This window comes from Cucumis sativus, unplaced genomic scaffold, assembly GCF_000004075.3.
Source record: "Cucumis sativus cultivar 9930 unplaced genomic scaffold, Cucumber_9930_V3 scaffold119, whole genome shotgun sequence".
In the NCBI taxonomy this organism is placed as follows: Eukaryota; Viridiplantae; Streptophyta; class Magnoliopsida; order Cucurbitales; family Cucurbitaceae; genus Cucumis; species Cucumis sativus.
Window position 1 is genome coordinate 35,893 of NW_022279525.1, and position 18,786 is coordinate 54,678.

The 18,786-nt window shown below is 33.4% G+C and overlaps 1 protein-coding gene across 1 annotated transcript; it reads left to right on the top strand.

Moving 5' to 3' along the window:
- Window positions 1–933: 933 nt before the first annotated feature.
- On the top strand, window positions 934–4,067 carry LOC116405570 (uncharacterized TPR repeat-containing protein At1g05150-like). The gene is given in 4 exon segments (XM_031889519.1): window positions 934–993; window positions 1,409–2,297; window positions 2,300–2,724; window positions 2,727–4,067. Coding segments are annotated over 4 exon segments (2,439 nt in total). The 3' UTR covers window positions 3,792–4,067.
- Window positions 4,068–18,786: the final 14,719 nt, after the last annotated feature.

Consider the following 18,786-nt stretch of genomic DNA (forward strand, 5'->3'; position numbering starts at 1 on the left):
ATAAACTTTTTTTTCATATGTAATGATAAACCTCAAAAGAGAATAAATTGTATATAACAGGCTATAGAATACAAATAGAATACAAAATTCAAATTTAGAACCTCTTGTCTATATGAACATACAGGTGTCAGTTGAGCTAAACTCATGTTGGTTACACTTATATTTTTTCAATCTAATTGTGTTTAGTATATATATTTAAAAGAATTAAAAGATTGTTGATTAGTAAAAAAAAACTGCATTAGAAAAGCAGTTCCCAAAATGTATAGTTGTTTTGTTTTCTTTTAATTATTATTTTGGAGAAAAAATAAGTTAGAAATTGATGAAAAGATAAGAAGAAGAAAAAATGAAGGACATTGTAAAAGAATATGAACAAACAAACAAACGACCCTAGAGATTTTAACGGAAGAAAAAGAAAAGAAAATTGATTAAGTTTAGGGAAATAATTAATAAAGTGATCTGTTGTTTAAGCATTGAAATTAGAGGTTAGGTGATGACAGAAAGGGAATTGAAAAAGAGAAGAAAAGGAAGAAAGTTGAGCGTAAGTTAGTGCATGAAAAAAGAAAGAATGAAGTAAAAGATATGATGTGTTACTTACTGTTACATAATAATGGTCTTTTTTTTAGCTTAATTAACTACATAATAATTATAACAACAACCAAAATGGAAGCCCAAAAGAAAGAGTGTTTGTATTCTTTATATTAACTAATGTATCAAAAGGCAGCTGGCACAACATGGCATTTCCAATTCACACCACTCCCCATCACTTTAATTGCCAACCACATACCACTATAAAAACATTTTTTTCAAAAAAACTTCAATTAATATTTAAATAAAACATTACATATAATATTATTATGAGTTTTATGTTAAATATTTTAACAACCAAATCTTCAATTTTCTTGAAAAATATTCCTGTTTTTCTTTCAATCATCTATGAGGATCTACCAATTGCCTTCCTACATAGCCCTTAGGTATGGAGGAATGTTGAATTTGGTTTTAATTAAAATGGATTACATTTTAAAAGTATAGGGAGATTAATTAGTTATAATTTTAAATTAAGATTTGAAACTTCATATCTATTCTCATAATTAAATATATAAAAGAAATATGAGTCGGAAACGAGAAAAACAGAGATAAAGGAGAGGGAAGAAGGCGATAGCCGGAAGTTGCTTCTTTCTCTTCGTTTTTCTTTTCCAGATCCAATGAAACCAAGAAAAAGGAGAATTCATCCTTTCATTTCATCTTCTTATCTAAATTTAAAACCCTAAATCCATCCATTGCCTTATCTCTCTTCCTAATTCCATCCCCTCAGTTTTCATTTTCATTTTCTTTTCATTTTCTTTTTTCTTTTTCCTTTTTTTTTCTTCATCTGCTTCCCCCTTTTTTTTCTTAACAATGTCGACCAGAGGGCAGATCGGAGAAGGTCAAAAGAATCTTTCATAAATTCGACTCTAACCATGACGGGGGTCTTAATCGGGACGAAATGGCTGCCCTTGTTGTTGCTGTTAACCCTAGGGTCAAGTTCAGCGATGAACAGATCAATGCTATTCTCGACGAGGTGTTTAGGACGTATGGGGATTTTATTCAAGCTGATAAGGGTTTAACTTTTGAAGGGTTGTTGAGGACTTATGATGATGGCGCTGGAGATGTGGATCGTGACTTCGACGCTCTTCAATTGGAACTCAATCAGGATGATAATAAAGCTGTTTTGGTCACTTCAGAAGCTTCGTCTTCTTCAATTACCGATGAGCGTGCTTTGGAGTCACAGAAGAAGCAGAGGACTGCAGCATGGGCGTTGTCGCCTAATAATGGCATTGTGTTTGACGATACCTGGAAGATTGTCGATGATTTGGAGATAATTATTAAGAGGTTGAAGGCTAAGCAAGCTAAGGATGGGAAATTGAAAGGGGATAATTTCGATGCCTACTCTGATGCAGGTTGGTCCAGAGAATTAGGGCCCTCTTCCGAGCTTTCCGAGAAGAGGGTTTTCTGGGAAGAGTCTGGCCATGATTATGCTTCGTTTTTGAAGGAATTAGGGGTGTTGAGAACCCGAGCAGATCGAGCGCGATCAAGAGAGGAGGCTTTTGATGGCCATATGGCAATTGGTAGGGTTTTGTACGAGCACCAGCTCTTTAAGGAGGCTTTGGTGAGTTTCAAGAGAGCTTGTGAATTGCAACCTACGGATGTGAGGCCACATTTTAGAGCTGGTAATTGTTTGTATGTACTTGGAAAGTATAAGGAGGCTAAGGAAGAATTTCTGTTGGCACTGGAAGCGGCAGAGGCTGGTGGGAATCAGTGGGATATTTGCTTCCACAAATTTATGTCAATCTTGGTATTGCACTTGAAGGTGAAGGTATGGTTTTAAGTGCTTGTGAATACTATAGAGAAGCTGCAATTCTTTGTCCTACACATTTTAGAGCCCTGAAACTTTTGGGGAGTGCTTTATTTGGGGTAGGAGAATATAGGGCTGCCGTGAAGGCATTGGAAGAAGCCATATTCATGAAACCGGATTATGCTGATGCTCACTGTGATTTGGCATCGGCTTTGCATGCAATGAGGGAAGATGAGAGAGCAATTGAGGTGTTTCAGAAGGCAATTGACTTGAAACCTGGTCATGTAGATGCTTTGTATAATTTGGGTGGACTTTACATGGATTTAGGTAGGTTCCAGAGAGCTTCAGAAATGTATACTAGGGTTTTAGCTGTGTGGCCTAACCATTGGCGGGCGCGCAGCTCAACAAAGCTGTGTCCTTGTTGGGTGCTGGTGAAACTGAGGATGCTAAGAAGGCCTTAAAGGAAGCCTTGAAAATGACAAACAGGGTCGAGTTACATGATGCAATATCGCATTTGAAGCACCTGCAGAAAAAGAAGTTGAAAACCAATGGCAGTGCAAATGGAGAAGGGTCTTTTATAGTTGTGGAGGCCTCAAAGTTTAAGACTCTTGGAGAGAAGACTGTTTTGAGACCGGAACTTTCAAATGCTCTTGAAATCAGGGCTTTTCAGAAGATTACTAGATTGAATCGTTGTGATGTGGAACTTATTAAGAAGGAAATCAGTGAACATGATGTGCCAGTGTCTTATTCAGGTAGCGGTGTGCCTGAGAAGTCCATACGCAAGCCTAGCTTGGAAGAAATTCTTCGTAGATTGTTGAATTTCTTGAAGCCAGAAACCTTCCAAGGAGCCGTCAAGGTCATCAACGAGAGGATACTCTCTGTCTTGGATGAGTCAGGATCAGGAAGGGTGGACTTAGGCCTGTTTTTTGCCGTTCTTGCTCCCATTTGCACTGGACCCACTGAAAAAAGGAAGCGGGTGGCATACGACGCCCTCGTATGGCGACCTGTGAACGATGGTGGTACACAGATCAGAAAATTTGATGCAGTCAGGTATATAAAATTGTTAAGGTCCATATATGTTCCTACTCAACGATCCAGCGAAATTCTGGAAGTCCATGGCCAGACAGACAATTCAATTGTGTCTTTCACAGAGTTTCTTGTCATGTTTAATGACTCAGATTGGGGTTTTGGTATCATGTCCACCCTGTTGAAGCTAGAAGCTGGGGACAGAAATCGGCATGGAAATCACGTATGCTCTGTTTGTCGTTATCCTATCATCGGTTCTCGATTCAAGGAGATCAAATCACATTTTAGCTTATGCAATCAATGCTATAGTGAGGGGAAGGTGCCTCCTTCATGCAAGCAAGAAGAGTACAGATTTAAAGAGTATGGGAGTGAGGGTGAAGCAGTTAAAGACAAATGCTTCTGTTTTTCAATGCAGTCTCGTGATGACTCTTAGTTTAGATTACTCTCTTAATCCTATGTCATGGCATTAGGTGTTCAGTGTCAATTAATATAGCCTCGAATGTGTGCAGTGGGGCGTTTTGCCCTTTGTATAATAATTCGGTTCTGTGAAAAAGCCTCTGGTATATTTGTTTGTTTATTGCAGCAGTAGAAATTTCATCCTTCAAATCTCTGCTTATTCTGTGATGGAAAGTGGTGATTGTAGATTACACTGTTATATACATGGATTTTGTTGAGGAGGAACTCTCTCAATTTTACCCTCCTCCAAAAACTGGTTATTCTCTTTTACCAACTAAATCACTCAAATTTAACATGGAAACTTTAATGCCAGCCAAAGTCCTTGTGTAGGGCCAGTGTTTTTTTACTTTTTATTTTGGTCACAGTCTTTTCATCTGGTGTAGTGAAGATTGGAAGTCAAAGGGACGAATCTGATGATTGATAATGAATATGATGACAAATAATTGAGAGAAGGAACATCATAGTAGTGCCACAAATAGCTACCTATTGCAGCAACCTTCAACATTCACTCAATCTATGTTTCTGATTGAGCATTTCAAGGAATCAACTTTCCCAAAATCAACTGTTTTCTTCTTTTGATTTCAGCAGTAGCTCTCTTTATATCACAATGCCTGTGATGATATCATTCATATTACTCCTCTCTCCCTTCTTCTTCCTCCTTAGACCATATTATATGGTCCAATAATTCGTCATATACATTAGGACCTAAAAAATAGGATGAAGTTTAGGGGTGTGGTGATATAGAAAAGATATGACCCAAACCTTGTTCAGTTGAAACGTGTAATTTAATATTAACAAAAAAGTCTTATTGACTACCAGGTGTAGTGGGAACTTCAAGTTAGGTTAGGAAGCTTGCTCATAAAACTCTAAATTAGTATTTTGTATATAGTTCCTAAACTTTAAAAAGTGCATAATAATTGGATCTGGGCAATCTTATGCGGGGTGAATAAGGTTTAATTAAACTTTTTAGTAAATTTATTCAAATACAACTAATTAGATAATTTTTAAATTAAATAAAAAGTTTTAGCTAATTTATGTTAAATGACAAGATTGATAAAAAGTATGTAATAGATTATATAATCAATCTCAAGCAATAATATGCCTAAAATTAAATTAAAAAATAATTAGACTTTTTAGAAATAGTTAAGAAGACACAATTTTATAGTGGTTTAGTCAAACTCGATCGACATCCATTTTTTCAGGCACTCTTGGGATTTTGATTAAAAATCTTCTTTACACTCTTTACACGAAGTAGAGTCGAACCGCTACTTACTCCTTCTTCGGGTTCAAGAGCAAACCCGATCCTTTCAACGGGTTAGATTCAACTGTCACAAAATGTTGAAGCTCTAAACACTCACAAAGAAAACTCTCTTTGAAATTTTCTTTTTACTAAACCAAGATACTAAGGAACTACCAAGAAATTGGCAAGTCCCACTATTACTTTTATAGCCAAGTAAACTACCAAAAAAATTCGCATCAAAATATCCTACCAAATTAAACTCAACATTTCTACAATACCATAATGCAACATCAATAGTTCCAAGAAAACACCTAAGTATCCTTTTAACGTCATGCAAATGTGATTCTTTAGGACAAAATTGAAATCTAGCACAAAGACATATACTAAAGATAATATCAGGTCTACTAGTGGTCAAATAAAGTAAAGATCCGATCATACCTTGATAAGTCTTTATATCCACACATTTACCTTTTTCATCTTTGTCAATCTTAGTGGTAGTGTTCATAGGAGTTTTTGCAATTTTATTTAGTGAATTTGAATCTCTTGAACAAATCCCTTATGTATTTTTCTTGACTTATGAAGATGTCGTCCTTGAGTTGTTTGATTTGGAGACCAAGGAAGAAACTAAGTTCTCCTATCATACTAATCTCAAACTCATTATGCATACACTTGAAAAATTCTTCACACAAAGATGAATTAGTAGAACCCAAATATAGTATCGTCCACATAAATTTGCACTATGAGCATGTCATTGTTTTTAACCTTAATAAAGAGAGTATTATCAATTTTTTCCATCTTAAAGTCATTCTCAAGTAATTGCTAAGTCTATCATACCAAGCTTTTGGAGCTTGTTTTAAGACATGAAGAGCCTTTTCAACTTATAAACATGATTAGGTAAATCAAAACTTTTAAAGTTCGAAGGTTGTTCTATGTAAACTTCTTCCACAATATAAGAACTTTTTATATCCATTTGATATAAAATAAATTTTTTATAAAAATCAAAAGCAAACAACATTCTAATAGATTCTAATCTAGCAACCAGTACAAAAGTCTCTTGATAATCTATACCTTCTTCTTGATAATAATTGTCACACCCCGCCATGCACGCAACATGAAGCTTGCCATGCGGTACGTGGTATGACTTAGAGAAATTCTGATACCTCTAAGATGAAATGCCAAAACACTCAACTTAGGTTCTTAATACTTGACTTAAACGCCTATCTCAAACTTATGTTCTTTTTGCCTAATTTGCGATAAATGAACATAACATAGCGGAAGATAAAACCTAAACTTTTATTAACTTAAACCATGAATTTTACAACAATCTTTAAATACTACAAATCTAAAAAAACTTGAACTAAACGCCTTGCAAAGCCTCCTTGCTTAGTAACCTTCTCATCCTTTCCTCAACCTGGCCTTAATATATGATCATCTGAAAAGGAAAATTTTAAAACGTAAGTCAAAAGATTTAGTGTGGTTTTAAAAAAGCTTTTGAAAAGACTCTTCACATATATAATCATTTCATTAAAACAAACTTATCGCCTTATTTCACAATTTCATCAAATTGCAGAAATACTCATTAGTCTTAATGTCCTTTCGCCAAAAAATCTGAAACCATTTTCTACGCTAAGACTCGCCATCCTCATGTTTAGACTACAATGAATAGCATCTAGGAATATCTTGATTTTTTCTTATTGCTCAGGCAGAATCGCAATACACATCTTTTATTCATTATCCCGTCTCATTCCATCATGCATATCTTTTCTACATGGCTGCCCTTACTCTTTATGTGCACATAACAGTTAGCTCAATAGCAAGAACAAGACTAAGGTTTAAAAAAAAATTAATATTTATTTAAACACAGAGACTTTACTTTAAATCAAAACATGTGCTTTCATTTTAAATAAAAATTTGCAAACATTTTAAAATTCAAAGAAACCTTTTAAAAATAAAAACACTTTTGAAAGTTCACTCACAACACATAGTTTCCCTTGACTAGCTTTAAGCTTCTCTTCTTGTCTAATGGCTCTCCTCAGCAGAGTAACAATACTTCACTCTTTCTTCAAAAAGTGGGACTTAGGTTCTGGTGGAGAAATAAAAATCTGGGCAAAGTTAAAGTTGAGTTAAGGTTAAAAAAAGGTGAGGTGAGTTGGGTATACATTTCAGATTAAAGATGTTAGTTGGGGCTGTTCAACGCACAAGGCACAAAATAACGCATGGCAAGCGACACGAAGCATATGTCTGTGCCATGCAGCTTGCTTGGTGCAAGATGCACATATTGTTTGAGGTGCACGATCAAGATGAGCACAATGTGTCCCTTGCAAGGTTAGCACGTGGCGAGCTCCGCCCAAGTCCTATGTCGCGCTAAGTCCTTGTTGTTGTGCTCTGGGCACCAGCATGCCAAAATGGGCATTTTGGGGCCTTTTTTGTGTTTTTGCTATTTTAAAGAAAATTTTGGATTTCTTTTCTAAGAACCTCTCGTGTCTATAGTCCACACTTCTTTGCCTTTCGGGATACAAATTATGGAAGTTCTCTCGAAAAGTTGAGAAAACTCATCCTTATGTGTGTTGGCCACGTCCTTGCTACTCACCCTCTTGGGTAGTTGGCGACGCACTGGCCAAGTGTAGAATGTAGCTCAGCTAACACATTAAGTGGTATATTATTTATCGCGAACAAATCATAAACCTAAACTACAAATAACACAAAGATAGATGAAAAATAAAGGCATGGATGGATTGAAAAGTGTACAAAGATATATTGTATTAAAGAATGAAGGTCTTCGGCCATTATACAATATGACTCAATACAATGTAAAGAAATAGTAAGATGGAAAGAGGAAGAAAGTGTTACAAGTTAGGGGGAACAGGGGATGAAGTCTTCTCTAAAACTCTAAGCTGTCGCGTTATAATCTGGTCGGAGAAGATGAAAGAATGATGTATAAACGGTGGTGAGGCTAATCCTTGCCACCAACTCTCTAGGTTTTGGCCCATGAAGGCTCCCTTTTTGGTCTATTCAAACCTTCTTTTTTATAGTGGAGGTGGAGTTCTTTTTATAGGCAACTTTCAGCGAAAAATTTCTATTCTTTCAAACATGTTAGCGTTGTTCGTCAAAAGGTGTCTGTTGCAAGTCACATCATCTCCAACTCCCACTCTTTGTCCTCTAGTGAATCTTCCTTATGTGATGATGTGGTTCCTCGCTTGGAAATGTTAATTGCCAAATGAGTTCCCATCACGTAGTTCTTGCGCGAGATGTCTCCTTTGCTTCACTAGTTTCTTCCTTTCTATTCATTTTGCGTTTAGTCATGAAAACCACGTAAACAGGAATAATGCTTATGTAAAGTGTGTATTTCTAAAAACTTATATATTTACAACATAAGTTACGTGCTTTGATCCTCTTCTTGTGTGTTTTGGCCCCGTTATTCTATATTAGAGATGTTTCTCACTTTGCTTCACTAGTTTCTCACTTGCACCACCATGGTTGCACACCAAAATGGTGAAAAACACTACCACGTAGTTATATTGAATGAAAATGCTTCTAGGAGAAACGCAACCCAAAAGATAAGGGAAGCCTTTCCAGAGTGGGAGGGGAGACATTGCGACATCTCCTTTCACAAGGCGTGGAAAACACTATGTGGGTTACTAGTTCTTGTGCGAGATGTCTCCTTTGCTTCACTAGTTTCTCACTTGCATCACCATGGTTCTCTTTACTCATTATGTGCACACAATAGCTAGCTTATTGATAGAAATAATGTTAATGGTTTACTCGTAATCATCACAATCGTCAATCAAGAAACATTAGTTTAGAAACTTTCCTTTCAAATAAACAACATCAATATCGATAATAATAAAATACAATAAGTATTCACAGTAACATAAAGAATCAGAAAGAATGTTTTCAAAACACTTCTTTCCCTTAGAAAATCACTCACAAAAATACTAAGTTTCCTTCCTTTCAGAATGCCTAACTCCAGCTCCAATTTTCTCGCCTAACACTTCCTTAGCAGCTAAACACTTGGTAATTTTCTAAGAATATCAACACTTCTTCAAATCCTTTAATTTTATTTATGTCACATCCCCTCCCTATTACCATCTCTAACTATGAGATGAGGTATGAAGCCAGCATATGTCTACTCTCTCTGATGATACATACTAACAGACTAAACTGAAACTGAACTCAAAGTTAGTATTCATACACAAAATCACAGGCCCTTTCGAGTGATACTTAATAACACATTATATTCAACGATAAAATTCTAGTTACAGACACAAGATTGCAACCAATCTCGTACCACAGTACTAAACGTATTACATATAAGTCCTCCTTGGATGACAGTCACTTGAAATTGATGGACAACCTGGATATTTGGTAGCAATAAGCTTAGCTCTGAGACCACGATGATACTTGGGAAATGAAAACATTTGAAAAAGTGAGTTAGAAAAGCCAAGTGAGTGATGAGTATAAGAAATCTTTTAAACTTTAGCTTCAACTTTATTTCGTAGTTTTAAGAAAACATTCACATTTGTAAATAAATCTTTAAACATAAACTTTTAATTCTTTTCTCTCTACTTTAACTGATTCGCTACTAAAACCAGTAACTCATCTAACCCCGCAGGAAGATCTATGCATTATTAGGCGACTAACAATGCGAGAGTCTTGATGCGTTATAATTTGCATAATCAGCTCATGATTAAGGCGACCTTCTCTCGAAGTTTTTGGACACCACACTTGCTCACCTTTTGGGATGCAAATGACTGTGCTTGCTAGGCGAGATATATTTAGGAAACTTCATTTATAAAACTTATAGAACTTCTCATTTAAGGATAGCAACCTCTTAGTGCCTAATGTTCGCATTTGTTCCCCTTTCGGGATACAAATGTTAGAAGTTTTCTTGCCAAGGTGAAGTTTGTCAAACTCCTCCTGCGTGCATTAGCCTTATTCTTGTTACTTGCCCTCTTGGGTAGTTGACGATTGACACTGGCCTAGTGATGAATGTAGTTCAACTAATGCGACAAGATTTATAAGCTAGACTTCTTATCAAGAACTTATCACAAATCTAACTACTAATAACACATCGACAAGTGAAAAGTCAAGAAATGATGGATTGAAAAGGTATAAATATGCAATATATATATATATATATATATATATATAAAGACTGTAAGCCTTTGGCCATTGTACAATATGAACAAAATATATTACAAAGAAGAGTAAAAATGGAGAGAAAGAAGAAGAAAAACTATTACAAGTTGGGGGAAGAGCAACGAAAGTATTGATTCTTTCCTACTTAGATGTTGGGCTTTCACTTTTACAGCTCATCGGAAAAGAAGAAGAAAACTTTACAAACAGCGAAATGGTTATTCCTTTCTGCCACACTCTCTCTCTAGGGATTGACCTTCTCAGGTCTTTATCCCCCTACAGATGTCCACTGGCCCTATGCAGGCCTCTTTTTGGTCCATTCAGACCCTGCTCTTCTTGATGGGGATGACGCCTTTCATAGGCAGCTTTTGACGGAAAACTACTATTTTTCTAAAACTGTCACCGTCGCTTGTAGCCTTGTGAAGTCATATCAACTTCATCTACCAATCTTTTCATCTAGTGAGACCTCCTCGCTTGATGACGTGGTTCCTTGCCTGAAAATGTTATTTTCCAAGCAAGTTTTCATCGTGTGGCATTTGCGCAAGATGGCTCTTGTGATTCACTAGCTTTTTCCTTCCTATTTATCTTGCGTTTAGACATTGTAATCGTGTAAAACAGGCATGGTACGATGCTTATGTAAGATGTATTTCTAAATACATGAATTTACAATATAAGTTACGTATTTTGATCATATTCTTAAGCGTTTTGATCTCATTATTTTAATAAAAGGAGCTGTAATAACGGATATTTATATACGTTATCAAATTTCTCCTATAGTAAATTTCTATAGAATATTGTAGTAATTATTGCTTTCTAGAAATTGAGCTTTTATTTGGACTAGGCCCAAATACTGTTAACTTAAAAATCAAGTTTATGCTTCACATGAAATTCTCATTGAATAAAACATCTTTCTTTTATATGGTCACCCATTTTTTTCTTCTCTCTCAAAAAGAAATCACCCTCCCTCATCTTTATTAAATTCTCACTAAATAAAACATTATTAGCATAATGTGCATTGTAGGATGTTCAATGTGGGCTCTCTAGCTATTACTCTTTAACCATGAGCTACTTATAAATAATCCTATAAGAATGTGGCCACTCACATGTGTGCACACAAACATATTGAATCAAACAATTTCTACCTAATATAAAGTTGGATTATCTATAGTATCACAAGGTAAGATATTAAACCTTATTCATGTACTATAGTCTCATAGAGCTATTTGCAACTTTAAAACCAACAGTTTGTCAACTACGATAACACTGATGAACTATTTGATGTTGCGACATGACCCAAAGAATACAACACTTGGTTTTTAGGTAGCATCTCACAATAGAGTCCTATGGCACCATAGCATAGCAAACTTTAAAGTAGTGTCATAGGGTTGAAATAAAGCACATTTTCAGCCTCCAACTACAAGTTTAGGTTTGTTGGGTAGTCAATTCTCAAAAATAAGGTTCGTTTCTAAAAGATGTACAAAAGTCATGTCATTGACGCAGTTCATCGTACAAATTTAAGAAGTGCTAAGACTACTGTGTTTAACAACCATCCAACTGATAAAAACCAAAAGTTTGATGTAAAATAGTACAAGATATACAACAGGAAACGAAACACATGAGATATTTTACTAAATCTAGCTAGTTGGATGTATAATAACCTCCAATCGTTGCATTGCGAGATTAAAGAGAAGTTCCATTTTTTTAGGAGCTAGTTAACCTTTTACTAAAATTATTGAATACCATTTTTGGATACTTTTAAATAAAAATCAAATTTGTATGGTGTAGTTGTTATTCTTGTACAATAACACTAAAACTCCTGAAAAATAGTGAATATATATATAACATTAGTCAATCTACCTATTTTAGGTAATCTCTCGTTAACTTCATTTTGTGTTCGTCAATCATTAAGAAACTTATAAATGAGAGAAGAAAAAGGGCGAGATCACAAGAAACAAAATTTTTTATCATTAGCAACTAAGATATCGCGTGTGGCGTGGGAAGAAAGAAGATGAAGTCATGGTTGATATGTGTGGTGTTTATTAGCATGTTGGTGATGAGCCAAGAAGTTGGAGCACAGACAAACCATCTTAAATTTCCTAATCCATGCGATCTTCCTTCTCCACCTCCAAGTTGTTCGTCAAAAGTTAAAGATCATGCTCCTACTAATCCCTATGATAGAGGTTGCTCTGCAATTCATCGATGTCGTGGAGATTGATGTCATTCAATATCAAGAGGTCTACTTCTGTCAAATATTCGAGAGAGAGAAAATAAAGATCATACATTTACCTATACTATTACATTCTTATGTGGTTAATGTAATCTTGTATTTATTCCCATGCTTCCCATTCTATTATTTAAATAATATTTAAAAATAAATTATGAAAATTACTATTTTTTATATTAAAATTTAGGAATTATAATAATCATATCCTACTGAAAAATTGAATTAGGCTTTCAACAAAAATGGTATTAAATAAGCTTAACTCATATCTCTTTATTATCTTAAATTAACTTTGCAAATGATACAAAAACAAAATTTAAATCATTTTCACTAGTTTGACAAAAACACTTAGAAAAAGAAATGACACCTCTTTTTTTTTTGGCATAATTACGAATATCACAAATATGATGACAAGTAATTAGTGATACCAGACAGCTATTAGAGGGTTATCAGCTTTGACATTTGCTACTTTTTCAGATGCAGTGAAATCTATTATCATAAATTGCCGGTATCTCTTTATCAAAATTAGCAAATTAAGCATAATATAAGATTATAAAATTATTGAAATTTCCTCAAAAGGTCATTTATGGTATCACTTCCACATCCAACCTATGAAGTTAAGTCCAACAACCTAGTGAAGGAATGGAATTCCTATAGTGGAAGTGTATGAATGTAATGCCAAATAGAACAATTGAAATTCAAAAATTTCAAAAAAAAAAAAAGTAAAAACTAAATATGCTTCTAAAGGGGGAAAAAAAAAAACTAACCTTTGTAGAATGTCCGAAGAACACTTGTTTGAAATTGCCAAGAACACCGCAAAATCTTTGTCATTACTCTCGAGCTGAAAATCACATAAAGAGTTTTAGGTTGATGTAATTTGCTACTATGGAAACTTTTAAAGAGATTTCAAAGAGAAATCGTGAAAAATCAAAGGAAGAGGTTATTTGTGTCTTAGCTTAACCATTTATTTAAAGAGAGATGGATGGTAAAATTATCAAATAAATCTTCCTTATTTGTTTAAACTTTTATAGAGAGTCATTCTACTCATTAAAATAAAATAGAATTAATATAAATTTAAACCATATTATATCTCATATAATACAAACTTTATATCATATTATATATAATATACGCAATGGTTTAGATATCTTAATTTTTTTATAGTTCTAATATGAATCGAATCCATATTAATTTTAATCTATAGTTTGTTTTTAAATCTTATTCATATTATTATTATCATTTGAATCATATTCAAATATTAATTTCTCTCGTAAATGAAAATCAAATTTATTTTGGTTTAATTTAAATTGTTCAAATTGATTAAATGGAATAAATTGTAATATAATGTATTTGATTCTCATTTATCTTTGTTGCTAACAAGGGGATCTTATGGATCTACAGATTGAAACTTCAATTATAAGGGATTGATTAATTAAACACTTTAATTAAATTAAAAATCAATCTTCAATCATTAACTATCAGTCATTCCAATAAAGACTGACTAAAGACTAACAGTTGCACTCTTCTTACTGTAGATATATTTTTGTGTCCATTAGATATAACCAATAAAAAGTGCAATGTCCCTTCACAAATGCTCGTAAGTAAAGTTAGGCCAAAAGTTACCATTTTACTTTTGTAGTTAAATCTACTTCCTTAAGTACCATTGATTCATTTATCGAACAATAAGCTATAGTCTCACTAAACCTAAACTCCTCTCGAGCCAAAAGAGAGTGTGACCCACATTGTTCAAGTTCTGAAATCAGCCTTTTAGAGAGCAAGTTCTCTACTTGTTATATTTATAGGGAAGGAGTGAAGATTGATGTAACCTTTCGACCATTGAAAGTATAAACAGAAGGGAGTCAAGCCGCATAATGCCTAAGAATTCCTTGCCCTTTTATAAGTTAGAGGAGAAGAAGATGATGGTTTCTCTCTCTAATCTTTCGTTAAGCTCTCACACATAAGATTGATCAAAGCCTTCTTCTTGAATTTCTTAAACGCCTAGCCTTCTCAAATGCCCAGTTGTTCAACCATTAAACTTTATGGTTGCAAGCTTTCTCACTTACAAGCCTTCCTCACATAGCCTTGGCCGTCCATTTTCACTTACTAACCTCTTAGTATCTTCTTCCCTAGCACATGGTTAATCCTTCTCCCATAGCCAACGACACACATGGTTAATCATTTCACCTAGCAATTTCTTTGTTGCCAAGCCATCTAATTCGCCTATGAGTTGTCTTTTAGAGGTTATTTCACGGTTGACTGCCTATCTTCTTTGCTCTTAACACCTAGTACTCTTTCCTTTTGACACTTGGCCATTTTTCAACTAATTTTCCCTTTTATCTTAAACTCAAATCTTAATACTTTATTTTTCTATATGACTTTAATCACATTTTCTCTTATCTTTACCAGATCTTAACAAGTTTTAAAGGTCTTAGAAATTTTGAGGTTTCATATTTCTCACCCCCTTAACAAATTTCGTCTTCAAAATTTACAACTATCATTTTTATTCATTCAACTCTTAACATAAGTTAACTTGAAACTTAAAATTTAATTACAAGATCAACAACATCTATACAACACAAAAATACTTATCTTCTTAAATTTCTTTTTTGCTTTGCATTACTAGGTCCTTCTCCACTTGACAGTCACTTTTGATTGATTTATTAATGGAGAAGCTGTACTTTGTTCTCCTTGTTGACTTACACATTTGTGGACAATTTCTTGCAAAATGTCCTGACTTCTTGCATCCAAAGCAAATGTCTCTACCTCTAAGACATTGCCCTAAATGGTACTTGCAGCACTAGTTACAAATAGGTTTACTGTTACCACTTGTAACTGATCTTTGGTAGTTGCCTACTGAACTTTGTGGCTGGAATAAATTCCATTTGGATCTGTTCTTAGAACTTCTTCCTTCGAACACTCCTATGTTAAAGCTTTTCCTTTTTTCTTGTCTAGCTTCACGAAGACTTGATTTTAGAACATCTTATGGTCTTGTACTGTCTAGATTTTTTGTTACTAAACTTGCTCAACTCTTAATGCAGTTCTACTAACTTTGAAAAATCCATCCATTTAGATGTTGTCGTTATTGGAGTACGAATTTCTTGCCAAAGACCTTTCGCAAACTGTCGGCATCTATGACTTTCTAATGCCACTATGGGTTCTACATAACATGAGAGCTCTGTATACTTTCTCTTGCACTCCGCTACTAATAATGGATTTTGTCTTAACCTTAAGAATTCATCTCTCCTAGCTTCATAATAAGTATTTGGATAATATTTATCTTCGAATATTTTTCTAAATACTTTCCACCTCATAGTGTTTGTATTTCTCCTACGAGCCTAATGGATTTCCACTAGCCTTCTGCTTCCTTCTGAAGAAGAAAAATGGCTAACTTAACTTTCCTTTCCTCTAGTTATTCCATCACTTCAAAACATTTTTCCAACAAATTCAACCATGCCTCTGCATCAGCTAAATCCTATGATCCATCAAAGATAGTAGCATCTAAAAATTTTCATCTTTCAATGTTACTTTTCTTGTCAGTTTTAATGTGGACCATCCCAACGATTCCATCAATTTTTGGATAATTTCTTGATAACTTTGTTCATCTCTTCTAGTTGTCTTACTTGATTTAGTTTCAAGAGTTTAATCCTCTTCTATGTTTGTAGTAGGCATTTCTGCCTTTCCTGTACTCCTTCTTCAGTGGTGAGGCATTATGACTTTATGCATGCAATAATATCTTTAGATATTTGTATGTACTTATGACTTATGCATAATATTCTTTAACTCTTAATCTTAATCCAACTATTTTACTTGGTTAACCACTTAAACAAATACTTATAAAACACACATTTTATTGACATAAGTTTTACATATATATTGTCTTACAGTATTTCACAAACATAAAGAAACAACATTGATAAAGTTCGTACTAGTCCTCCCACTTTTACTGCAACAAACTACCATTTACCTAAGTTTATTCTTCCTTTCTATTGCCACTTCTACTCCTTTACGAACAGATTAAGCTACTTCGGTTGATATCGATCTCGATCTTATCTCCACATGTTGGTCTAGTTTAAATGCCAAACAGTTGTTTTTGAAGTGCCCCATCTGATGACAGTAAAAACATTTTACTTCATCTATGAAACATTTTCCTCGATGAAATTTTTGGCATTTATAACATTGTCTTTTACTTTTTTGTTTAGATGTCACTTCTCCTATAAAATACAATCCTATAGATTCCTGCTTACTATCGGTATCCATTTCCCTAATTCTCATTTTCCTATAATGTCTAGAATACAATTCTCTCCCAAACATATCTTGAAATATTTCTCAATCTTGACCTGCTTCCCTAGTCAAATCCCCTTTTATTGTGAGCCCCCATTCTTTTGCTTCCTCCAGAAGCATGGTTTCTACTAACTTGACTTTTATATTATCTTCACAGTCGATAATAATTTACAAACATTCTCTTACTCTATTAATCCACTCTTCAGCTTCAGTAAGGTATATAGATCCCCTAAACATATCTACTATGTACATCTCTAATCTCTAATCTCCCACGAGGGTTTTGGTTAGTTTTTCCATTGAATATGTGAGTTATAAACGTTTTTCTCTCCTTAGTAATTAACATTTGAACAGTGAACAAAATTTTTACTCGCATAGCTTTCAATAAGATTGTGTCCCAGTTTTTGCTTATATACTTTGCCTGCCAATCAAATTTTTTTTATGGAACTTATGTTTATCTCTTTAACTTGAAATTAGTTTTAACTCTACTTTTATGTTCCTTAGGAACTAACTTTTGCTTTGATAACATTTGTCACACTTACTTCCAGATCACATGCTACAAACCTATAAGATGGTGTGATGTCTACTGAAATAATTCTCCTTTCAAATAATACTAGCTAACCCTTGACCTCAAATCTTTAAACACATTTGCAAGCAGAAGTCTTAATCTTAGAAATAAATTAAAATTGTAGTGTAAACCATTTAGAAAATAACTTTATAAATGAAAACACAAGTATAAGAAATATAAGTTTTCATGAACTGTTTTAAACTGAGCATGAAGTCACAATTTTTATAATACTTCTTTTCATGATCGAAAGGGCTTGACAATAGATTCACAATTTGTACTCATAATGAGAGAACATTTTGAAAGGATAAATCAAAAGACTTGGTGAGCAATAAATTTATAAATAGGCTTTCTTCAATAGTTTAGCATAAAACCGTGACTTAAATAACATTCATTGGTAAACATTTACTTCATAACATAATATTTGGCAACACTAAGCTTTTGATAACATTGTTGGAGCACCTGAAAAAGTTAAGGAAATTATTATGGGTATTACATTAAATGGAATTGAAAGTTATGAAATTTATTTGGCGTTAGATTAATTAAATTTAGAAGTTAAGAAATTTATTTGGTGTAATTTGACATGAAAGCCCAATGTTCCAAGCTCAAGCTGTTCGAGGATTAAAACTTTCGAAAATGAAAGTTTCTCAAAGATGGAAGATTGCAATGTCCCAAAAATTAAGGTAATACTACTGAATTTATTTATCTTAATCTTATTTAATTATGTTAGAATTGTTGAACGTTAATTTGAATATTTGATTTAGAATTGATAGTTTTATGGAATTTGAATTAATTAAATATTATTAGTTGAATATTTAATTAATTAGTAGAATGGGATTTTTGGTCTTGTTGAGGTTGAATTTAATTAAATAATTTGGTGTTTTTGGTATTATTGAGTGAAAATTTTGTTAGACATTTAATAATTATATGTATAGTGGTTATATATATAATTATTATGGAAAAGAGTAAAATAATATTATCTCTGAAAATTAGTTACCCGAACATAATTAATTATTTTGGAAAAAGATAAATATGGATTGTGGAGAGAAGTTATGATTGGATAAATAAGGAAAGAGAAAGAATAAGATTTATTTTTTAAAAAAATTGATAATTATATATTGGAATATAATTATTGAGAAAAGAAATATAAATTGTTTGACCGTTAACTTTTATTAATTATCTTGAATTATTTGAGTGTTCTATTAAGGAATATTAGAGCTAAAATTTAATTATTGAGTTAAGATAATTTATGTTGAAATGTATGATATTGATAAGAAGATTTGGTTAATTAAAAGAACGGAAGATTTGAGATAATTTGGGATCTTCAAAGGAAAAGTTTGTTGGAGGTAATGGAATTAATTAAGTATACATATATATTTAATTAAGAATTTAATGATATCAAATGGCTTTCAAACAGTAATTAAATAGCTATTGGAGGGCTATCAAACAGTAATCATAAGCTTATCGATTTTTAAATTTACTACTTTTGTAATTTAAAAAATATAGTGACATGGTTCCTATTATTGTAGATT